The sequence below is a fragment of the Echiichthys vipera genome (assembly GCF_963691815.1).
Source record: "Echiichthys vipera genome assembly, chromosome: 3".
Taxonomy (NCBI): domain Eukaryota; kingdom Metazoa; phylum Chordata; class Actinopteri; order Perciformes; family Trachinidae; genus Echiichthys; species Echiichthys vipera.
In genome coordinates this window covers 27,442,650-27,467,266 of record NC_139828.1, presented here as the reverse complement: position 1 = coordinate 27,467,266, position 24,617 = coordinate 27,442,650, and the positions used below count along the sequence as shown (strand labels likewise).

At 41.4% G+C, this 24,617-nt stretch overlaps 2 protein-coding genes across 4 annotated transcripts in view; both read left to right on the top strand.

Moving 5' to 3' along the window:
* The window catches only part of crocc2 (ciliary rootlet coiled-coil, rootletin family member 2), a gene marked incomplete at both ends in the record, with an annotated part of 36,316 nt that extends 27,227 nt beyond the window's left edge, over positions 1–9,089 (top strand). Inside the window, 13 exons of the mRNA XM_083939394.1 lie at positions 1,126–1,364; positions 1,486–1,645; positions 1,737–1,904; positions 3,782–4,166; positions 4,248–4,378; positions 4,531–4,651; positions 4,740–4,903; positions 5,000–5,440; positions 6,038–6,187; positions 6,273–6,473; positions 7,714–7,845; positions 8,701–8,880; positions 9,006–9,089. Of these exons, the coding sequence (XP_083795520.1) occupies positions 1,126–1,364; positions 1,486–1,645; positions 1,737–1,904; positions 3,782–4,166; positions 4,248–4,378; positions 4,531–4,651; positions 4,740–4,903; positions 5,000–5,440; positions 6,038–6,187; positions 6,273–6,473; positions 7,714–7,845; positions 8,701–8,880; positions 9,006–9,089 (2,556 nt within the window). The remainder of the gene's footprint in view (positions 1–1,125; positions 1,365–1,485; positions 1,646–1,736; positions 1,905–3,781; positions 4,167–4,247; positions 4,379–4,530; positions 4,652–4,739; positions 4,904–4,999; positions 5,441–6,037; positions 6,188–6,272; positions 6,474–7,713; positions 7,846–8,700; positions 8,881–9,005) is intronic.
* Positions 9,090–10,895: 1,806 nt separating this feature from the next.
* Positions 10,896–24,617, top strand: part of sned1 (sushi, nidogen and EGF-like domains 1) — a gene marked incomplete at its 5' end in the record, with an annotated part of 30,028 nt that continues 16,306 nt past the window's right edge. For all 3 annotated transcript variants that reach the window (XM_083911123.1, XM_083911122.1, XM_083911121.1), the window contains 10 exons: positions 10,896–11,114; positions 18,245–18,532; positions 19,902–20,042; positions 20,194–20,356; positions 20,444–20,563; positions 20,765–20,878; positions 22,267–22,380; positions 22,946–23,059; positions 23,787–23,834; positions 23,931–24,041. In XM_083911123.1, the coding sequence (XP_083767249.1) occupies positions 10,896–11,114; positions 18,245–18,532; positions 19,902–20,042; positions 20,194–20,356; positions 20,444–20,563; positions 20,765–20,878; positions 22,267–22,380; positions 22,946–23,059; positions 23,787–23,834; positions 23,931–24,041 (1,432 nt within the window). The remainder of the gene's footprint in view (positions 11,115–18,244; positions 18,533–19,901; positions 20,043–20,193; positions 20,357–20,443; positions 20,564–20,764; positions 20,879–22,266; positions 22,381–22,945; positions 23,060–23,786; positions 23,835–23,930; positions 24,042–24,617) is intronic.

Genomic DNA, 24,617 nt, shown 5'->3' with positions numbered 1-24,617 from the left:
AGTATACAGTAGGTCATACAGTGTCTTCAGATAGGAGATGTTGAGGTTTCAACAATGGGGTTCCCAATGTATTGGGCGGCTGGTGGCTAAGTGGTTAGAGCAGCCGCCCCACATAAAGAGGCTGAAGGTCCTCAAGGCAGCAGTCATGGGTTTGACTCCGACCTGTCGCCCATTGCTGAATATCTCCCTCTCTCTCTCTCACCCGATTTCCCGTCTGTCCTATCTAATAAAAAAGGCTTGGAAAAGTGCCAAAAAATAATCTTAAAAAACATAGTTTGCCTATGTATGTTCCAAATGTATGACACCATTCATTATATAAAAGTGGATATTGTTTTTTTTCTCACAATTGAACTGTCAATATTTAGGTTGGTTTGGTCAGCAATCGTACTACTACTACTACTACTACTACTACTACTACTACTACTACTACTACTACTACTACTTGTAACTGTTTATCCATTACTTTAGCTAGTTAATTCAGCTGTTAATCCATTAATGGTACTTTTATGTTAGCTAACTACTTAAACTGTTTGTCCAATACTTAAAGCTAAGTATTTGAACTCTTTAGTCACTATGTTTAGAGAACTAAGTCAACCATATTTGCATTACTTTTAACTATTTTAACCATTTATCTATTTGGACTGTTTAGTTATTACTTTTAGCTGTTTATTTCTACCATTTATTCATTATTGTTAACTATCTATTTAAACTTCTGTTCTTGCTTGCGAGTTTTCACACACTCATATAAAATAACAGCAACATGTAGTGTTAATATGTGGATATATTATTTTAATCAAATCATAATTTCTATTCTTTCAAAGTAGTTGAGCTACTCTATACTCTTTCCACATACCCCTGGTAACTACAGAAGTGCACCCTGGGTACTAGATAACAGCCAAATAGAAGTTTTATAAAGACTTTTGTGTGTATTGGGTTATTGGATATACATTAAAAACATACAGGATTTAAAAGCAGGTCAAGACTTATTTTCCTGACTTTCCTGAAGAAACAAGTATTTCTAGATGGGATGTCTATTAACCTTGTAAATAAGATTATCTATAAGACCTCCTAATTTATCCTCACTGACGTATCGTGCCTTTCATTCTCCATAATGTGGACATGAAGTTAGAGGTTCTTCGTCGTCAGCTGCGAGAGGCAGAGGATGGAATTATTAAAGGGCGAAGGGAGCTGATTGAGGCTCACAGACAGCTCCAGGAATGTGCACAGGAGCGGGACAAGCAACGGAAAGAAGCTCTGGACCTGAGAAGGCTCCTGGGTGATGAGACCAGAGAGAAAGAGGCTATCCAAGCCTCTAACCAGGAGCTAAGAGCTTATATCAAGAGAGCAGAGAGTGACAACAGCAGGTATGGCTGTCACATGGAACAGCATATTTCCTGCAAATTCAGTCGTTTTTCTAGTTTGTTGAGCAGCAATGGATATCTTGGATGTTGTCCGTCTTGTTAACTTTACACACATCTTGACTAGCTTGAGACGAGCCGTGGAGGAGAGGGAGCAGAAAGTGGTTGTCTCAGAGGAATGTAGGAGCTCGATGCACCAAGAGGCAACCACTCTACGGAGCAGTATGAGGGAGCTAGAGAAGTCTCGCCTGCAGGCCCGTAGAGATTTGCAGGAGCTGCGCAGACAGGTGAACGATTATTGAGGTAACTGCTTTCCATCTGATTTATTTTAAATAAAGGATTACCTTCAAGTAGTATGTGCTTTGTTAACATGAGCAGGTAAAGGTCCTCGAAGGTGAGAACAGCCAGCAAAAACAGGAGGTGCAAGAGCTGCAGGCCCGGGTATGTCAGGAGGAGCAGAAGGAGGAGGAGGCACGTCACGAGGGTTTCACTCTCAAGCAGAGAGTCCTGGAGTGCGAGGCTGGCAGAGAAGCAGCACTGAATGAGGTAGAAGGCCTCCGGGAATTAATGTTAACATGCTAGAGCAAACATTCCACCTTTGCATACATACTTGAAGAATACCTTCCATACTCATGTAGAGACAGAAAACATGAATGATAACACACTGCACACTGGAGATCAAAATAGGGGAACAAATTATTAATTCTTAATAATTCTTTATTTTGAAATACTGAAATACAGAAGAGAAGATTTCAAGAATGTTCTCTTCGGGCTATAGGATTAAAAAATGAATAGGAAGTGTAGAGGCCACAGCTTTGAATGACTTCAGCACATCTGCGCCCACAGGACATCACTAGTTTCTCACACTGCTCTGGTTTGATCTGGGTCCATTCTTCTTCAGGCTCTTCCACAGTTCAGGAACTGTAGTGGGTTTTTCTACAGCAGTGGTATAGCCACAGCTTCTATCAAATTCCGAAAAACAGTATTTCAGTATAAACCAAGAATTAATACTTTGTTCTCTAATTATGATATCCAGCGTATATTCTAGTGTAACACTAATGGCTTATCTTCAGTTTTACTTTGAAATATTTTGTGAATATAACGGAGCAGCAGTTTATTAAATAAACTTGGTTTTATTGTAATTAACCAGGTTTAAAGGTTAGTTTGTTTTTTGATTGCCATCCTGGCAAAAATGTCAGAGAAAAATTAGGTTTTCTATTTTATAAAATTCTCATGGGAATCTCATTATCCCATTCCTAGGGTCCCTAAATTCTCATGACCGCAGTAGATAATGTTCTCAATGTATTCTGTTTCCAGGAGCATGGAGACAGCTCCAAATGGTTTCATCATTATTATGATATATTTGAAGTCTGGTTAATGTATATTTTGTCAAACTTAATACAACAAATATCAAAATGTCAGTCTTTTAAAACATTCTGTGACCTTGTCTACATGTATCTCAGTTATAAAGGCATGGTAATATTTCCAAAATGTATTGTTTCACTTTATAGCTCAGTCATGACTCATCTCCTCCTTAACCTCTTATGACACACTTTAGAAACCCTATCAATAAATTTAACAAGCTTGTCAGTTCAAAGCACATTAACGCTTAGAGAAACCTTGTCTCCTATTACAGTGTGTTGTGTTGGTAACTAGATAACATTGCAGATTTCCACTGCTGTCGTTGTAGCTGTAGCCTGTTGCCCATATTTCAGCAAATGTGGCATCCTTTTATCTATACACAACTCTCTTAACAAAACATACCACAAAATAATTTAAGTAAGGGAATTTATTCGGCAGATTATTATGTAACCCAAGGATAGCCCACTGCATCTCTAGACTGATTTTTGGCTGATTTTAATCCAGGTCTGTGTCATGGCAATGTGGGCATTGTGTTCAGATGATTTTGACCTGTCTCTCTGAGACAGACCATGACATAGACCTGGGATAAAATGGGCAAAATATCTCTTTAACTAGGCTTTCCTTGTCTGGTTTCGAAGGATGCAAAACCGAACCGTAAAACCAATCCATAAAGTAATGGACCGTTCACTGCATAACTCGTGGCCTGGTTTTCAAATGGGAGATGCAATTACTCATCCATAAGGAAAGAAAAGTTGTTAGGTTGTGTGCATGCAGCATTCTCCCATCCCTTACCCTTTGGGAAGTTAAGAGGCATGAATACAGTTTGGAGATCAGTGGAGATGGCATGTGGAGGCGGAAGTTTGCTGTTTGAGGATGTATTGTGTGTCTTTTAAGTCAGGTTTGAATAGGCTGAGTGACACGTTTAGTGTGTGTGTGTGTGTGTGTGTGTGTGTGTGTGTGTGTGTGTGTGTGTGTGTGTGTGTGTGTGTGTGTGTGTGTGTGTGTGTGTGTGTGTGTGTGTGTGTGTGTGTGTGTGTGTGTGTGTGTGTGTGTGTGTGCAGGTTTCAGGTCTACAGCGTCGTGTGGTGGAACTGGAGACATTGGAGCATCAGAACCAAGAGCTGCTGCAGGATAGAGAGGCTTACCAGCAGCAGTGTGACCAGAGGCACAGAGAGACCATTGCCCAGCTGGAGGAAGCACTAGAAGACTCCAGGATCAAGGTCAAGGAACTCTCTGTACAGGTTGGCTTTGCTGAAAGCAAGGTCCAGGGCCTTGAAGAGCAGCTGGGCCTGGCCAATGCAAAATGCAGGGACCTGGAGCTCAAGTTGGCAGGCTTGTATTCAGCTGTGCGCCGCACTCTTGGCACCAGCCATACATGGCTCTCAGGCACACCTGGGTCCTGTAGAAGGTCTCCCTCTCCCTGGAGAAACCACCTGCAAGTAAAATGTATGGTCATGTACTTTCATATTAACATTATGCCACTTTTTGCTCCGAGCAGATTCATTAATAAGTGTGTTCTCTGGTTAGGGGGAGACAATGAGACAGACAGATCTGTTGCGTCCTTATCTCTTGGTGAAGATGAAGAGCTGGACGTGGACTCAGTGCATGCAGCCCTGCGGGAATTCCACCAGGAACTTAGGGAAACACAAAGAGACAGGGTATATTTGAACTTCTTAATAACTCAATAAAGACTCAAGGACACAAACCTCAAACTCTGTTGGCCAAAAATCGAATTCAGTCATTTGCTGTGTTTATATTTCAGCAGATTTTTGGCACTTTTAAAACTCATAAACATGTGTTATTCCCTCAGGATGAGGCCAAGGCTCAGATAGTTGGTCTAAGTCAGCAGGTGATGGAGCTCCAAGGCAGCCAGGATAAGTCAGCCACCCAGCTGCTACAACTACAGAAGTCCTTGAAGCAATCAGAGCAGGGTAAGAAAACCAGTGGATCCTACAAACTCAGTATAAATCAGTTATTAATACTGTTTAGACATACAGCATATTAAACATATTGTTCCAGGAAAAAGAGAGATGGCAGAGCAATTGCAGGAGGCGCAAGCATCCCTTTCCCTGCAGGAAGACGTAGTATGTCGTACAGAGAGGGAGAAGAGAAACCTTGAGAAGGAGGTTGCTCAATTCAGGACTAGTCTGCAAGCTGCTGAGGCTGAATCCCGGCCACTGCAAGTATGTAAAATGCAAAGATATAGATAAATCATAACTCAAACAGTATACAGCATCATCAGTGACATCTGATAAACTCCTGTGCCAATTCCTCTACAGGAGAAGTTGGAGCTCTTGCGGAGCTTAGAATCTAATGCAAATATAGAACAACAGAAGCTGAAGGAGTCTTTGCAAGTAGCTGAGAGCAGAGTGAGCTGTCTTGAGCTCTCCCAACGCACCCTTGAAGGTGAGCTACAGAGGGCCCAGCTCAGGGCAGCAGAGATGGATGCAGAGGCAGGGGCTTTGCAGGAAAGACTGATGGAGCTGAGGAGGAAGCTGGGTGAAAGCGAGGACCGTGGTGCAACACTGAGGGTCAGTGAGGAGAAGTTGGCCATGTCACTGGCTCGAGCTGAGCAGCATGAGAGTCAGCTGAGAGAACAGATCCACAAATTGTCCAACACCCTCAGTGACAACAGAAGCAGCAGCGGAGCCCTCCAGGAGCAGATCACACAACTACAGAGGGCTCTGACTGCCAGTGAGCAGGACCGAAGGCTGCTGCAGGTACTGTGAATCTTAAGAAAAACATTTCTGTAACATAAAACAAATCATGTTCATGTGTATTTTTTATTTGTACGCCCCCCCCCCCCCCCGCCCCCTCTCAACATAAGGATGTTTGATTGAAACTTCAAAATAAGATGAATAGCCATGCTTCCATTGCAGTGCTTTGATTTACAGTGCAGCTATGTAACCTTCTCAGCTCCAGACTGAGCATTTTTATTTACATTTGCCTCTGTGGTTTTCCTGAAGGACCTCAAAGACTGAGCAATAAAATGCTCAGGCAAGCTCATTAATTCTCCAAGAGCTTCTCAGGAGAGCTTTCCGGTCTTAGTTTGGGACTGCACTTTAAAGATACTGAGCAAACAAAAACATGACATACTTGGTATAAATCTCTTGATTTGCTCAATTGCTGTCAGGTCATTGCAATAAAAAGCAAGAGAAAAATCCCAATACTTGCCTGCAACGTTCAACAATATGTCAAGGAGTGTAAAATGACTGAATATAAAGGAAGGGGAGGAATATAGGGTCAGCCTAAGTGCAAAATAGTGTTTTGATGATAGTGCCTCATTGTATAGTGTCTGTCAACGTGTGTGCCCATAGGAACGTCTGGATAAAACCCGAGATGCTCTTTCAGAGAGAAAGAGGCAGAACCACACACTAACGGAGCAGATCCAGAACCTTCAAAGAGCCCAAGAGGACTTGGAGCTTAAACATTCTGAGCTGGAGAAGCATAACAGGACACTGAAGGAGGTGAGTCACACTGATGTTAAAGTGCAAATAAAGGTAGAAAGGTTGGGGCTCCATTTTGATGTTCATATGATTGACTGTGTCCCAGAGCCTGAAGCAACAGCAGGAAGTTGAACTGCAGGCCCAGGGGAGCTCCCAGCAGCTGCAGCGAGAGAAGGACGAACTCCAGGACAAGGTCACCAATCTACAGAGCTCTTTGCAAAAGCTACAGAGTGAGAGAGCAGAGACGGAGAGGGTGCTGACACGCCTTGGTAAAGACAAGTCAGCACTCAGAAAGACACTAGAGAGAGTGAGTTGACCTATCTGCTGCTGCACTATACTTAACCTTTAATAAAAAAGGTTTATTCTCTTTTATTCCAAGAAATTATAATGATAGTAGTCTCATGTCTGTTTGGTAAATATGAAACTACTGCCAGCAGCTGGTTAGCTTAGCTTAAAAACTGGAAACAGGGATGCAGCCAGCACATTTCCCTAAATATCAGACTATTCCCTTATTCCTAATAGTTAGGATTAGTCCAACTAAACTTGTTGGAGTTTATTAAAATCACAGTAACAAATACACATGGATTACTATCAAAAATATGCTGCTACAGTGACGTTACAGTCATTCCATGGCTGTAGTGGCGGTGTCAAGACGCTGAGAGCACTGATGCTGAAGACTCGGAAACACTGACCAATCAAAGCAAACTAGGCTTTTTCAGGAGGGGGTCTAAAAGAGACGGACGGCTTCAGACAGAGGGTGAAAACAGGTATATTCAGACAGACAGTATGAGAAAAATAATGTTTTTCGAACATTCAAGCAGGTATATAAACAAAAGAATGAACCTGAAAATTTGCCAAATATGGATCTATTAAGAAAATTCTGCTGTGGTTTAGTGTGGCACTTCCACAAGGATTCTCATGACGATGAGAACCAGCGTAATAATGTTACAGCTGAATCAATAAAGACATGTTCCCCCTTTTGTTGGACCCCAGAACATTAAATCGCTTTTCTTCAGGAGACCTGAAAAGTCTTGGTGCTGAATATTAGGTAAAAGATCAGAAATACATAAGGGAGCCAAACCACAAATGGCTTTAAAATGCAATTAAAAGCATCTTAAATTTAATTCTAAAACTGCTGGAAGCCCATGGACATATAGAAGCCAGGACTGAAGTAATATGTGTTTAGTGTCGGTCAGAAGCCTTGCTGCCACATTCTGGACAAGTGAAGACGTGCAGTTTGCCGAAGCATTAAGGCACATAAATGGGCAGTTACATTTATCCACACAAGAGGAGATAAATTGAAATAATTAGCTGTTTCATTATACTGTAGTTTGTTATTTGGGTAATATCGTTTGTTCCATTTTTCCACATATTCATCTCCTTTGTCACACATTGCACAAAGTAATCTTGAAGTGATGGAAACATGTAGGTGGACTGTGAGAACAAGACGTTCTACAGACTGCTACACGCATTACAGGAAGGCACAGTGAGTGGAGAACAATCATGGTAAAGTCGTTCACATTATGTCACCCTCGGGTTGTTGTCAGGTGGAGATGGAGAGGCTGAGGAGGGAGCAGGAGGCAGCGTCGGCAGCCAGGGAAAAGGAGCAGTTGGGACAGACAGTCCGCATCCTGGAACAGGAGCTGGCTGAAAAGAAGGATGAGGTGCAGACTGTGCAGGTGAGAGGCTGCTGGATTATGAAAGTGGCAAGGGTCACACTGTGAGGACAGGGCACACATGTAAATGAACAATTTGTGTTTACTGTCACTACTGAAATACTTTAATAAGTAGTACAGATAAATCAATCATTCTTTGTCAAACCATGCTAGTCACATAATAACCTAATATAAAATCATCATAAATACAAATGTTAGTATAATCACGTAATATTTAAAGGTCCCATATTATAAAAACTTTTTTGCTTATAAAGCAGGTGGAGGTGCCATATAAATACTGTGGAAGTATCAAAACGCTCAGTCCACAGAGAATTGCAAACAACCTGTATTCAGAAACTGTCTTTAAGCTAGTCATCAGGACTAGAAAATGCCGCTACAGTGCCATTACAGTCATTCCCCGGCTGCAATGACGGTGCAGAGACACTGAGAAAATTAAAGCATGTACACATGGTCTAGTAGAAACCCAAAATACAAGTATGAAACTAAATTCTTTAAAGGTACTATCAGCTTCAGTGAGTGCAATACGTAGTTGTGCCTGCCAGATATCCCTGCGCTCTAACATGTTGTATTTGAACAGCAGTAGCATATCCATCACTATTCTCAGAGAGAGAGAATTGAGAAGAGAAGAGAAACTGCTACTGTTCCTATGTAATTTAATTTTTATGGAACTTGTGTCTGATTGTTTTACACCTATCAAGTAAAGCTGCCTTCTGCCAACACGTGTGTAAGTAAGAACCATTGTAAACCAGGTGTCATGACCTCAGTATCCCCATGGTCAGAGAACCTTCTGCCACTTACTAACTTTATTTTTTTCATACTCTATTTTCAATTTTATAAACTCATGTGGACTGTTTTTAGGCCCATATCTCCCAGTTGGAGCACTCTCATGCACAGCGCCTCCTGGAGGTGACAGCCCGCCATCACCAGGAGTTGGATTTGGAGACGGATCGTCTGAGAGACAGCCAGCTCCATGTAGAGCAGGCCTTGGAGACCAGAGAGAAGGCCCATCGCCAGAGAGTCAAATGCCTGGAGGAACAGGTATTTTAATTCTAAGTGTGGATAATTTGTTGGGAAGCTCTTTATTTTGTAGTAGAACTTTTATGTGTGTGTATTTGTGTTTGTCTACCTACCTTGATTTTTTTCTGTTTCTTTGTTTGTCATAGGTTCTGACTCTGAAAGAGCAGCTAGATCAGGAGACAAGAAGACGACAGGCCTATTTCAGTAAGATGCTACAACCTGGTGTGTAGCGGAAGCCCTGCAGTGAAGTATGTAGCACCTCTGGCTTCCTCATTCACTGTTCTTCTGGCAGCTTCCCAACAACATTATGTTACAAGCTACGTCCACATTTTGGAAACACACGCACACACAAACACACTCCTAAGGCGTTTGCTCCCACCCAGACACATGTGCACGCCGGATTACATTAATCTGCAGGAAAACTCAACAACAACAAACAATGAGTGTTTTGTTTATAAGTAGACTGGATGTGCCAAATTGTTTTAAGGATTTCCTCTGGCTCGCTACAGTTGCCTTTTCTAAGTCTGTTTATGCTGTGTCATTTTTTAGGAAACAATGTGATGAAAGGTTTCCTTAGTTGGTGCTTCATTCTACCCTTGTGATTGTTCCTTTACTCATTTGTCATATTGATCATGTACCAATTTTATATGTCATAATCACTATTTGTGTATACTAATGAGAATATTTATCCAAATATTTACAATAATTGTTTGCAGATTTTCCTGGTGCTGTGATGAATTGGTGTTTCAGACAGTCATAGATGTTATATAGTGTAACTCATTTGTTTTATTATGTGTTTGTGTATTTGACTCAATCAATGAGTGTGTGCAAAAGCTGTGATTGTTTTTAATAAACTGGGTGTATCAGAGCAAAATGATACACTTTTTTTTCAGAATGATGTTGAGATTTGCTCATCGATGATGTTTATTCTACTGGTTGTTATGGAAAACATTTTCTGTGAACTCTGTAAAGGACAGCACTGCCCTTTCATGGCATGTGAGTTCTGGGGTTTGGTTCGCACCATTAAAAGACTTTGTGGATTTAGTGTTGTGGGTGAGAGAATGACCTTCGCTCTCTGTTGCCAGTGCTGTCTTAAGTGTTTTCTTTCAAAGATTGTTGCAGACTCCAAGGTCTGTGGGGATCATCATTCCTTGAAAGTTTCACTAGCAATCCTTCACAACCCTAAAATGTTCAGATAATATGTGGCCTTTCCTTTGATGATTAGAAACCCCAAATCTGTGTTTGTGTGTGTTCATCCACACATGCATCTACTGTTTGTAAGTATCTTACAGCCAAACTGCTTTTCTTTTACTTCAGTTCTTCCTCTCACCATACTAACTGAACAGTGTTGCATTTTCACAACAGTGCAAATGCATGTCTTCGCACTGTGTAACCTTGCATGCCATGGTAACTGTACATAGTAGGAGTTTCACTGAAAGGGGAAAATCTTGTCAGAGTTTCTTTAAAGCAGCCCTTTGATTATCATAGATCCGCCCAGTGGTTATCCAGTTACCAGCCTCTTTTCTGCTATTGGCTAGAATGAGCTAATTATGCAAGGTAGTGATCCCTGTGGGGGAGGTGGGGCCAAAACTGAAAGAACTCCTTTGGCAGGCAGAATAGAGCTTTTATTGAGGATATTTCTTAGCTGACCATCAGGGACCAAATCGCTGGATTGTTCACAAAAAAAAAAACACATCTCAGCTGAATCACGCTGCTCCCCCTCTTTCATTCCTTCCCTCGTTTCATTTCAGTGAGACGGAGTGTAGCTCATGCAGTACCCAGCAGCAAGCAGAATGCAAGGAATCTACAGTATTCCCCTGTCTCACACTAGAAGCCCAGTTCACTACTAAAGGACAGAGAGGGGAGAAAGAGGCAGAGCCAGAGAGCAGTCAGGGGAGGATTCAGACTGCTGTGGTTGAGAGGAGGAACGTACGGTCTTGTCCTGTTCTGCTCTGCTCTTGTTGCCTCAGGTGTGTGTGCTCCTCCCTCCCCTCCGCGGTGCCTGCTGTCAGCTCCATCCTTGGGTGGCTGAGGCCATGGTGTTGGTGCTGCGAGCCCTGCTGCCCTGCTTCTGCACCCTGCTCTCCCTGGACTTGCTGCCTGGGGTGGATCTCGCTGTGCCCCTGGAGGACTTCTACCCCTTTGGCCAGGACAAGGGGGACTCCCAGACCATCGCTCAGGACGACGGAGGCTCCAGGCTTGTGAAGATCTCTGTTGCTTTCCCCTTCTTTGGAGACAGGCACACAGGACTCTATGTGAGTACAGAGCTGTGTGTGTTTACTGATATGTGTGTGTGTTTATGTCTTCATATGTCAGTGTGTATGTGTGCGCATGCACTTTGCAGTTGGCAATTGAAACTGACATGGTGTGGATTGTATAAGAGCCTTAGGGAGATGAGATGTGGCACGCTGCCAAATACTACATTGCAGTGCTCTTTGAGAGTTTGTATATGTTTGTGTATGCTCACAAGCTCTGGTGTGTAACCTCATTGATAGAATATCGTATTTTCCCCCACCGGGTGGAATCATAATCCTCAATGACATTCTCCTCGCACTCTGAGGGTTCTCAAGTGCCCCGAGGGAGAGTGTGAGAGAAACTATTAGCAGAACAGTTGTACAGTAAGCCCTGTTCTAATAAGTCCACAATGAGCTGTTGAAGGAAATGACAGTTTGTGTTCTTACTGTTGCAGCGGAGCATCTGTGAACAGTTCTTTTTCAGAGAGAGTGGAGGGAAAATATGCACGCTGGAGAGAGAAAACAGTGCTCATGGGAGGAAGTTGAATGGTTTGACAAGGATTTTCGCGCACCACAGTGAAACACACTTTGATCTGCCTTTGTCATGTATTGGGTTCAGTTCCAGCGCATGGAAAGGCAGAACTCCCTTAAATCAACACCACCTGTTGTGGTTATGCATCCGCGTTTGCTCTCCGAATCCCCTCCTCCTCGCTCTGAGCCCCGCCTGCCTTCTCCCTGTTCAAACCATGGGCAGGAGAGCCCGAGGAACCATGGCAACAATGGGCAAGGTCAAAGGTTATCGTTCTAACCCAGGGGTGGGCAATTCTGGTCCTGGAGGGCTACTGCCCTGCATGTTTTAGGTTTCTCCCTGCTCTAACACACCGAAGACTTGCATCTCTAACAATGCTCAAACTGTGACAAGCTTCAGCTGCTTAATAACGATCATTAGAATCAGGTGTGTTAGAGCATGGAGAAACCTAAAACCTGCAGGGCAGAGGCCCTCCAGGACTGAAACTGCCCACCCCTGTTCTAACCTAAGCCTCTGCACCAAGGGGGTGAGGTCAGTTTCCCAATGAAGAAATTTTTAAAACTCTTTAGCATCCACACACAGTGCACCGACAGTGGCAAAGTATTTTTAAGTGCAGTGTTTGAGTTTCTTTCTGAAGAGTTATAAACTCTCTAGCGGGGAGCTTCTGTATATCACAGTTGCTTTCCCGTTGTGTTTATTCCCAGTTTTGCAATGAATTCCAGCGCATCACTTCTCCTGTAATAATACTGATTCACAATAGTCTAATTAAACAAGATAAGACAAGTTACTGCTTGAGCGACTTGTTGATCATTAAATTACATCAAATTATCATCTGATAGAGATAAAATCTGAGAACTCCACACTCTGTGCCGTGTTAGTTGTGATGTGATATCCTGCAGCTCACCCTGCATCTCATTGGACTGTAATTCTGTAGTCACGCAAGGCATAACAGACTGTGACAGGCACTTGAAATTACAGTCACGCTCATTTGAAATGCCTCACCTGAATCCGCTAAACATCTGCTGTAAAGCACACGGACCACATGGTGATCTCTGCCACCAGAGACCTGCTTTGAACAGTTAATATTTCAGTGAGGGGCTAAATTTGTGTGAATAGTTTCTCCCAGAAGTTTCTTCCAAGCCTCTGGGCTACTTACCGCCACATGGAAGCTGTAGAACCAAAGTGATTTTAGATGGTTGGTGCTGTCTTGCTTTATTATCATAAGTGATTCTGTTTGGCAATACACATACCTTGGAACGCTTCACAGCGGATTTTGTGAAACCCTGGACCATCAGCCTTTGTCCCTATCCTGAAGATCTTATTTTAGCACTTGTGAAATACGGCAGTGGATTTGAAGACTGCCACAGCCATGTGACAGTGGCCATTTTCTCATGAGCTCTGGATGATGTTGGATGAATCAGGTCCAGAATTTGTCTAAAGTTGCCTTTTCACATGTAGCACACAGTACGAGATTCTCCATGTCAGACACATTGTCACATACTGGAAATACTAGGTTTAGTTTAGGCGAGGTGTGGTGCCTAAGTAGAGCGTGCAGGAGGCAGGACATGTTGCGGTTTACACCATAGTCACTTAGCCGGTTCCTAATTTGGTCACAAGCAATTAAGTCCCCTGCCGTTCCTTGAATTTGTGTGATGATTTCGGTGTTGGCCCTTTCCGACAGAAGTTTACAAATTTAAGCATCTCTCCAGTCACATATTTACTTTGGGGTCTTCGTGTAAATAACCCTTTTTCTTCACCCTGAAATATTTCCTTTGGGTTTTGCGTGAGCCGCACGATAGAAATGTAATTAAAATGCACACTCGCTTGCTGTGAATTCTCACACTTTAGGCTCAATCGGTCATTACACAGACTTTGGTAGGAGCTGCCGGTATTTGTGTTCAGGTTTGCAGTGCATGTGTGAAAGGGGCTTTGGTTACAGAAGTCTCTGTCGCATCAGACCCTGAACAAACATTTGTCCCCCCCTGACTTGGTCCTGTCTCATTTCTGCCTCTTGGTAACCAGGCTGTCCCTCTATTATGGTTTGTGTCTGGGAGTTTTCACATGTTGCCGGGATCTCTCCTCCTCTAGTCGCGCCCCCCCACCCCCCCCCCCCCCCCCCCTCCCACGCATCAGATAACATGGCAGGGGTCTTCCCCCTGGAACTGTCCAGCTGCTTTATCTGAGAAATGACCAATCACTTTAACAGAACACAGATGTATCTGCAAAGCGTCTTAGGGCCTTCCAAACAATGCAGTTCACGGATTAACTACTCTTACGGATGGCCAGTGTAAAGAACATGAAGGAGGATGTCCAAGGTCAGAGAGGAAAGAACACAAGTTTAAAAGCAGATGTGAAATGATGGTTATGATCAAAGGTATCTATTGTAGATACTCATAAACTCACGGACAGTAAAAAAAACTATTTTTTAGGGCTTGTTGTACATGTTTTAATGCTGAAATGCTTGATTTATAATGTTAAAATGTTCAAGATAATGTGGGGCTTCTCTGAAACTAGAAATAATACATTTAAACTAAATTCAAATACATTTTGAAAGGATCCTGCCAAGAACGTGCTAAAGTGTAACTGCACTCTTCAGAGATTGCACATCTGCTAGTGCTCATCTGCTCTTCAAAAGAGCTTCAACACTTCAGTTTGAGCATTTTCATTCACTCACTTTCACTCACCACTATGTATGGCCCAAAGATGTGTACATCAAGTTTTATTCTTTGTACTTTGCATGGGTTTTATTTGCATGTGTGAGATGAGAGACATAGCTGATTGATGGACAAGATATATCTGCACATACTTTAAAAAAGCCTGGAAATGTCTTAAAGTCTTAAAGTAAATGATGCACTTAAAAGGAACAGTTCTGCATTTGTGGAAATACGCTTATTCACTTTCTTGTGGAGATTTAGATAAGAAGATTGATACCATTCTCATGTCTGTCTTAACTATGAAGCTACAGCAAAGATGTGGTTAGCTTAGCTGAACATAAACACAGGAAGCTTGTTTGTGTAAAAACAAGTTGTGGTTAAACTGGGGGTTATGTAGCAGACTATTTCTTGGCTGGGCGCAGTGACTCACTGGAGTCTCCGCTTGTTGCTTTTGAAGCTAACAGTGATGACAAGACTCAAGGAAGTCAACAAGTCAAGCCAAGATATAGTGTGAGACAGCTTCTCATCTAACTCTGGGCAAGAAAATATAAAAAATATAGAACTGTTCAGTTAAGACTTTAAGCCTAAAACAAAAACTTTATTAAATGTATCTGTGCTCTGTGCTGACTCTGCACCATCATTGGCATGACTGTATCAGCACTGTATAAGCACTTTCTACCTATATATAGTTTAGTTTTGACATCACAACAGTACAGAAGACCTGACAGCTTGTTCAAAGAGACAGTTTCTGAATACAGGCTGTGAGCATTTCTCTGTGGGTTGAGCATTTTGATACTTTCATAGTATTTATATAGCACCTCCACCTGCTATATTGTAAAAAAAAGACATGGATTTCTCACTTTTTACAACGTTGGATTGAATTGGAGTTTTAAAATTTAACTTTCATAACTTTAAATCATTTGATGGAAGTATTTTTTCTTTGTAATTCTAAAATATGTACTCTTTTAAAATGAAAAAGTTAGTTGAATACATTTTCCTACATCATACAGACCCTTTAACAGTGCACTCACATCTTTCTACACCAAACCTCCACATCACTTGCACTATGGAAGTTACATTAGAGTCCTTCCACAGTGTTCCAGACAGGATTTATTTCCTCAATCGAAACTCTTTGGAGGTAAAGGTGAGCCGGGGATAAGGAGACAGGTCAAATAATTATAAAAGCTTGTAACTGTGAAACCTCAGTTTTTGACAAGGAAATCAAATGTTTTCCTGTGCTGATCCATGGGCACCTTTTTCATTCAGAGGTTTGTTTTGGCCTGACTTAAGCCAGATGAAAGTTTATTTTAGTCCATAAATTGCTTGGCTCTAAAGAAAACCACCCAAGCTAAATCCTGGATATATCCGGCAAAGAATTCCCAAAAAATAACAAGAGAGTTGTAGAGTGGAGTGGCACCATTGAGAGTGAGAGAAAGAAATATGGGAAGAGAGGTGCTTCCTACGAGGTTGGCTGATCGCACTTCTATCCCCTGTGATTCTGACCTTGTTCATGTTACAGCATTAACACAAGGCAGCTCTGAACCCATTCACTCTCTCACATAAGTGTGATGCATAACCACCCTTCACAGGATGTCTGTACAAGTAATAGCCTGGTTGAAATCCATGAGAAGAGGAAAGGTATGTGATGATATGATGCAAAGAAAAATGTTCAAAGTTCAGTTTGAATTCCTCTAAGGTCATTGCCATGTCAAAGTAGTCCCCTAAAAAGACTTAACAAGTAAGAAATACACTTGTTTAAACAGTTCCAGATGCTACTAGAGATGGATTAGGCGATCCAACATATTCCAGTATTGGAGTATAAACTCTATTTAGTGTTCAGCATGATTTCCTACACTAATTTTGCTGTGAGATGGGTGACTTCCAAACCACGGCCACCACAGGTCTCTCATTAGTGGGTATGTGGGTGTGGGAGGTTTGTAGTTCATGTACATCCTTCCATTCAACCATCCCTGTGCCCTCTCTCTTGTTTTTCTCCTGGTATCAGATGGTGCTCTAGCTGACCCCTGGGCCCTGCCCCTGCAGTCGGTCCTCTTTTTCCCCACATCAGCCACGTTCTCACCACATCATGCTGATGCAGAGGGGAAGACTGTGGTCGGGCAATTAACTTAGCCCCTGTGCCATGCCAAACAAAACTTCCTCTGCTGTTTTTACAGCAAAGTCCTTCAAATTATGGTTTTCATACATGCAGGGAGCAAAGCCGAGCCATCTGACGTTGCTTTGTCACCGTCGCATGCCACTGCCTAAATGCAGAGAGGTAAAGTTCAAGGCAGTGATTTAGAGAAACAGGATAGGTGCCATGGTGGGAAGAATCTCCCTTTGTTGATAATATACAGAATGATGTATGAATGAAGGCCTTTCATGTGGATTTCAACCTTTTAGCCTGTAGAACTCCCCTCTCTCCACTGAGATTAAGCAGCTTGGTGGGACATTTGCTAATGTTTGTGATAAAAAAAGGGGGGGGAAGGTATATATATACGTGTGTGTGTATATGTTTTTATATTTTAATATATTTGTGATATAAGGACTATCTCCATACATGCTACAGTGCTAAATTCTACTCTGCTCTACTCTATTATTGAAATGGCCATTTGCCACATTGCTCGGTGCTATTTTATAATATATCACAGAAATTCCTTCATTTTCCTCCTCCTCTAGAGGCTTCTCACTTTCTCCCCTAAATAACCTACAACCAGCTTTTAGCTTGCAATCTTTACCGTTGCTCTGTTGCAATTTACTCATTCATTCTCATCCATTTTTCCAATTGCAACTTAAAGCTTAACTAATCAATATTTTTATATTTACGATGGATGAAATTACTTTGTGTATGTTTAAGCGGTTGAATGTCGTGAGGAAACTTCATTGTTTTGGTACATCCACACACTAACGTTTTCATGTTAAAATGCATAATTTTTGCTACGAGCCTAGCGTCCAAACTACTCCCTAGCCCCTGCAGACACTGTTTTAGTTTGAAAACTCAGGGATGCCTTTGCCCTGGACCTATGGTCTGGACTAGTGGAAACAGAGACTTTTATAATTATAAAGCAGGCACCCTGTTTGCTTCCGGATTGGGTTTTCTTATCAGTCACTGTGTTAATATCGATTGGACAGAGAGGATTTACATTTTCCAGAACAGAAACACATCTCTAAATGAATACTAATGTTGGTTTGTGCTCTCTACTAGATGTGTAAATATTTAACATTTTGCAAACATGTAATATGTCATATAGCTATTTCAGGCTGTATTATCTCAATGTTTTGTTAAGAGATTGTAATGCTGCCTTAAGTGGCCAAAAACTAAAAAGCATTTTTAAATCTGTATCGTCTATAAAATGTCATAATTGATGAAAAAAATATATCAATCATCTTCAAATTGCCGATCTGTCCAACCAACAATCCAAAATCCAAAGATATTCAATTTACAATGATATAAAGCCAACAAATCTCCACTTTTTCTGAGACAAAGGGATGTTTATTTTTTTTAAAAATCAATGAATTGCCTTATTGCTTTCATTGACCTGTTAAAGTTGATATTTAAGGAAGTTGATATTTCACCATGCTCCAGGACATAGCTGCAGTGATGACTATGCATTTCTCACACAGGAGATATATGGACTAGGGGAGGGTGAGTTCATATTTTTGGTTACTTTGCTTTTGGCAGACATCTGTGGATTTTAGGGCCGTGAACGTCTTTCCTAGTGTGATGATTTTGCATGTGCGTGAGCAGCAGAAACCTGGTTTTCTCAGCTGCCATCATTTTACAGAATAAAGGTAGCGTCTGTTTGCTACATGGGAAGTGCAAACATCCGCTATGGTACGTCTGCTGCCCCATGAAGTCAGAACACCTCTGTTTGTCCACCTTTGCCTCCTCTTCTCTGCACTTTCACTTTGTTCAATGAACAAAATATATCACTGTATAGTTAATCTTATTAATGTACTCTTCTCCTCAGGTAAACAACAATGGCCTTGTATCTTTCCTGAGGGAAGTGTCTCAGTTCACACCTGTGGCTTTTCCAATCGCTGGGGACAGAAGGGTTGTGGCACCATTCTGGGCTGATGTGGACAACCGTCGAGCAGGGAGAGTCTTCTACAGAGAGAGCCAGGAGCCCTCCATCCTGAGGAGAGCCTCGGGTGATGTCAAGACGTACTTTTCAGAGTTCCCCAACTTCAACGCAACATGGGTCCTCATCTCTACATGGCACCAAGTTACTTTCTTTGGAGGCAACTCCCTCACACCGGTATAAACTCACACTTAACATGCAGCCACATCTTGAACAGCTGATTGATTCTCTTCATAAGTTTAAAGTATATAGATCAGTGAATCTCAAGCAGGAGTAGTTCTGAAGTTGCCAGTGTGTATGTATAAAAACTGTGGAGTAGCTCAATTAGTTTGAATAATGTAAAATTCTTTTGGAAATTTATGATTTTATTTATTTATTTGTAAGTCCATTTATACTGAATGTGTTTAGGATGAAAATAACCATCCAAAGAGAATCACTCAAACGGTTGTGATTTTGATCTTTAGTAAATGTATTGTCCCAGTAACCAGTAACCAGTAACCAGAAAACTAGCTAGCAAGCTAGCAGAGAAATAAGCAGGGAAATCAATGGTGAGTTTCCCTTTCACACATGTAGCATACAACAGGAGATTATGCGTGTCAAATGCGTACTCACTGATGGGAAAAAACCCTGTTTGGTGGTAGAGCATTGCAGGAGGCAGGACATGACACAGATACACTCCATCGTAACTTGGTCATACACAACCCGAGTCTCTTGCATGTCTTTTGAATTTGCATGAAGATTTTGAATTAGGTCCTTACCGCCAGAAGTTCCTGAATCTCGTCTGGTGTTGATGTTAATCCACCTTCTATTTCACACTTGGATATTTTTTTCTTCCATTTTTGCTCGAATGACAGAAACGTCATCAACAGGCCCATTCACTCGCTGTGAATCCTCTGGACTATGGGCTGCTTTATTCACAAATGAGCTCAATCAGAGATTAAATAAACGTTGTACTAGGGAGCTGGCAGGGTAAAGTCTGTTTAATGTCTGAGCCAACTGATTTAGACATTTGGGTTCTTACTAACAGCTGTGTGGGTTTGTAGTGCATGTCTGACAGGGGCTATGGTTAGCTTAATGTAAATTGTCCGGCCACTGCCACTCGAAGCGGCAGTAGTAGTAAAAATGCACACTTAAAATAATTATTACAATGTTACTTTAACACCACTTACTACTGCAAGATCCACTTTAAAATCAACTGAAATGAACACATTTGGTGCATGACTGATGGTCTTTATTAAGGGGTATTAAATACTCTAGATAATCTCAGTCCCATAAATCCCAGGGAAAAGCTGTGTTGTTACGGGTTAAAATTGGGATATAATATATGGTTAGAAATCACGGTTATTGAGTTTCATTCTAATGGTAATTGTATTTTTTTGCTTTCTGCTTCAACAACAGGCCCAAATGAATATATTGTTTCTCTAGCCTGACTGAGATTTAGGAATCTGTACCATTTTTTTTTAGTAGTCTGTCAGGTACATGCTCTATTATCAAATTTCGTGGAAATCAGGAAATGGTTTAACCGTGCCTGTTCTTCTCTATGCAGGTAAATACTTTCCAAGTGGTGCTTATTACAGATGGAGAGCTTTCCTTCACTATATTCCAGTACAATAACATCACTTGGACCACAGGCATGCATGCCAGCAGTGGAGGAAACCTGGCTGGGCTGGGAGGGATTGCAGCGCAGGTAAGATCACATTTTTTTTATGGTAACAGTCAAAATATAACATGTACAGTATGATCTGCTCCCTGTAAAAATGCAAACTAAATGTTTTAGATGTCTAAACTCTGATTCAGCGATCTTTTGTGATGCTGCCTCCTTGTTAATATCTTCCCAGGCAGGTTTCAATGCTGGTGATGGAAAGCGCTATTTCAACATCCCTGGCTCTCGCACGGCTGACGTGGTGAACGTTGAGGGAACCACCAACGTTGGCTACCCAGGCAAATGGGTCTTCCGTATAGATGATGCAAATGTGGAAGTGGGTGGCTGCAATAACTCCGGTAAGATATTCTTTTTTCTACTCCTGCCTGTTTTAAAACTTTTGCTTCTAGTATTCCTGTTACATTGACCTCTCTCTATATCATCAGTATGCCCACACCTGCGGCCATGTCTGAACGGAGGCCAGTGCATCGATGACTGTATCAAAGGCAACCCCTCCTTCACTTGCTCCTGCTTAGCTGGCTTCACCGGCCGACAATGCCAGATCAGTGAGTTATGGTTGATGCCGCTTCCTGCTCTGTTGTGCTGTCAACTTGTAAAAAAAGAAAGAAAAGAAACTAAAACTAGAATCTCAAATTCACCTGACTTGCCAGAGGGACACCCAGATATTTCCTTAATACCTGGCCAGATGTGTTTTTCTAATTAAAAGAGTCATACTGCTCCCTTTGTATTTCTTCCTGTCTCTGTAGATGTCAATGAGTGTGCCTCATATCCTTGCCAGAACGGAGGGACTTGTGAAGACCAGATTAATAGTTTCATCTGTCACTGTCCTCCCGGATACACTGGGATTCAGTGTGAAACAGGTACAAAAGATACTTTGCCTTAAAGCTGGCTGTGGTTACAATTACATTCTTTATTTCTTCTTTCGAGAATACTTTTTATAGAATCGCATGGAAATAGAAGTTGCTGAAAGGTCAAAAAGTGAGATTTCTATGTATTATTTATTAAAAAGCAGGTGGGGATGCTGTATAAATACTGTGAAAGTATCAAAATGCTCAATCCACAGAGAAATACACACAGCCTGTATCCAGAAACTGTGTCTTTAAACGAACCTGGAATTGTGCATAATATGGGACCTTAAAAGTAAAAGTACAAGAAACCCACATCCAGTATATTATATATATATTACTTTACACAATAGCGACTGTAGCTGCCCCTCGGATTCATCAATTAAGACGGAGAGAGTTTCAAACGGGTGTCGATTTATTTCTTCAGTCTTACTGCACCATGCACGATAAGCACCGTGAAAACTACAGAATATAAAAACAGATAAAAATACAAATCTCTGTAGTTTCACAAATAATTCACACATCAGTCATGTTCACATATTAATTTTGTTTACACCGAATACAACTCATTTCAGTTCAAGTTCAATATATTGTAATTTTTCACAGAATATATATTGCCTTTATCCTTATAACTTGTGCAATTAATTGCAAACAAATAGAATAATGACTTTACTTATTATACATTAAAATAAAATCTCCTCTGATAGTAATACACCCTCCACATTTCCCTACCTCATCCCGCTCTGCAAGGGCGCTAATTACAGGATTGCAGCCATTGGTTAGCTTGCTCTCTAGCTCGATGCACATCTCAGTTTGGAGTTCTGATAACGGGTACGAACAATAAGAATAATAAAATAAATCACAACATACTCTTTCCTTGCAGGATTTAAGCAGATAAAAAATTATAAATAACTTATGTGTAAGTTTTACTGTTCCGACAATCTGCGAGCACATTGTGAACAGGAAGTTTAGCGTCACAAAAAAAACATTAGAAGAAGAAAAACGCTGCTCTTCGAAATAAAAGTAGAACTGACCACAATGTGACACTGACATTTACAGTGACTTACCACAAAACAAGTTGACCTGACATTTTTCCACTCTTTAACCTCTGCATGCACTGTAAATAGTATTTAGATCTGGAAAAACTCAGATTAATTAAGGTATTTTGTGCCTCATTAAGCAGTTTCCACACCAAAAAAACGTTTTGGTCCAGCCTCTCTGGAGCTTCTGTGCCTATTCCCACAGTCCAGACTGTGGAGATGTATCAAACCTCTTCTAATACCTTTCACAGCCAGCAGCACATACTTGCAGAGTGAGGGGAGCAGTGTGGCGGATATATTAATCAGCTGAGTAAATATTCCATGAGCGTGTCTCTTTGTCCCTGTGTGTTGTGTGTATTACAGACATCGACGAGTGCAAAGACAGACCGTGCCTCAACGACGCGTTGTGTGTACAAGGCGCTGGCAGTTTCACCTGTGTGTGTGAACCGGGTTACACTGGTGTCCTGTGTGAGACAGGTGAGTGGGGTTTTTCACAGTTCGAAGGAAAGGAAATATTTTCTGCTGCTTTCTACATCAAAACTCAGCCATTTTGGCAGATGTGTTTGTCCAAAGAGTTCCCCAGTCTACCTAGACAAATGGGTCCAAGTTGAGATTATGGTTGAAATCATTTGTAAACAACTCTTCTTATTTTTTTTACTTGGGTCACACAATGTAGCAATGAACCACAGTTAGAAAGTTCACTGAAGTCAGGTCAGTTTCCAAAAAGACATTTACTAATCAGGCTCCTCTTTTGATTGATTGTTGATGAAACTTGAACCCAATAGGGAATTGAATTATCAGGCCCTGCACAGTTCATGAATCCTTGTATCTACATGAGACGGGATTAGTCTCAATACCAGACACCTGGTCAATGAAACCTGATGCTTTCAGAAGGGAAGTTCAGTGGTCTCAATCCAGCTCAATGTCTTAGACAACCACATCTTGCTTTTCCATGTGAAGAATGAAAAACCTGAATATGAAACTGAATCAACAGCAGATAAACTTCTCTTGTGTGACTAACTGACTTTTGTGTGTCCTCCAGATATAAACGAATGCGAGTCGCAGCCTTGTCTCAATGGGGGGAAATGTGTCGATAAGGTGGCCAACTTCACCTGTATTTGTCCTGCTACCTTCACTGGAGCACTCTGCGAGACAGGTGACTAGGAATCAACTTGAATTCTGCCAGAAAAGCATGTTTCTACTTTTTCTTTTCTCTTTGGCTTCTTTTATTGGAACATTCTGGAAGAACTGGAACAAGCACAAAGGGAATCCTATCATACCTCTTTGAGAGCAAAACAAGTGTTTATGGCTATGAACTTTCTTTCTAGTAAGCTGGTCCTGTTGCTTCTCCAGTCTTCGTAAACGTCTGACATAAACATTTTTTTATGAAATGTCATTCAATCAGTGCTCTTTAGTGGACAAAACTATGTAATGATGACATTCTTTCTAAAAAATAATGAAATAAGCAGTCATTATTATTATTATGTTATTATTACACATATCTCATATATTTATCATATACTGTATCACAAAATTGTCCCTAATCTGTTAAAGGGGGCCACACACAATGTTTTGAGTTTATTTGCTCAGGTTTTAAGATATCTGTCTGGTTTGTGCTGCCAACCCATTACAATGGAGACAAATGGAATTTCACAGTGTACACCTTTTACAGGGACTATTTATGTTGATAAAAGTGTTAAAAGCACGTATATAGAGAAGGATCAGAGCAAAGGCGACCATTTTGTATTGAGGTGGCAGCATCGGAGACAGGTATCAGACTAGCTGCATTGCTAAATTACCACCAGAGGTGAGTGAGGAAATGTGTGCGGTTATCATTTGGCTGAAGAAACCCTTTAAAGCACGTTCTTATCTTTCTCTCTCAGAGTTGGTGGTGCTTCAGGTCAATTCAAGTGAAGCAGAAAACCAAACGGGTAAAAGCATGCACACCTACAGCTTAAGCTTTGCCAATTTCTTCCACATACAGTTTGAGTCTTACACCACAGCCTATCATGCTTTTCCATATGCAGCCTTGTGTGATGACGAGGAAGACTGCAAGAACCACCAGATTTGTGAATACACCAGCTCCGGAATCTCCAATTGTACATGTGCTCCAGGCTTCTATGGTGACGAGTGTGAAGGTATTGTACACTCACTGCAGGCAGCTGGGCAGGTAGCGAGCAGACCGGGGTATTTAAAGAGGAGCTGTGCTATCCCACAGGAATTTGGAACTCTGCCCTGGAAGAGACTGCTGTGATGATGGATTATTGTAATTATCAAAACTGACACGGCCTCGCCCCGGTTTACTACGGGAACCAGTCGCTTGATGTTGTAAATAATTGTTTTATAGCACATTTTATTAGTTTACCAACAAGAGGAAGTGCTTTGTCTAGACTTAAAAAGGCTTCTTTATGAGTCAAAGCTGGTCTTTGGTATTCAGGTCATTTCTTCAAAAAGAGCTGTTGAAATATGCATGCTTCCACACCGCTACTGGCTTCTCTGGAAGTTGGCCATTGCACCACACATTATAGTTTCAAGCACAGCTGCTGCTTGCGTAACCATAGGGCAATTTCACAAAATATGTAAAACGCTATCATCCTCAGCTAATACTTCATACCTTCCTTTCATAAATGTTTATTAAGTCATTTTGAATTATGTTTAATGTCTGTCACATTCTATTTGTTTTAGAGAATAACTGGTGAGCCATTTAAAGCTAA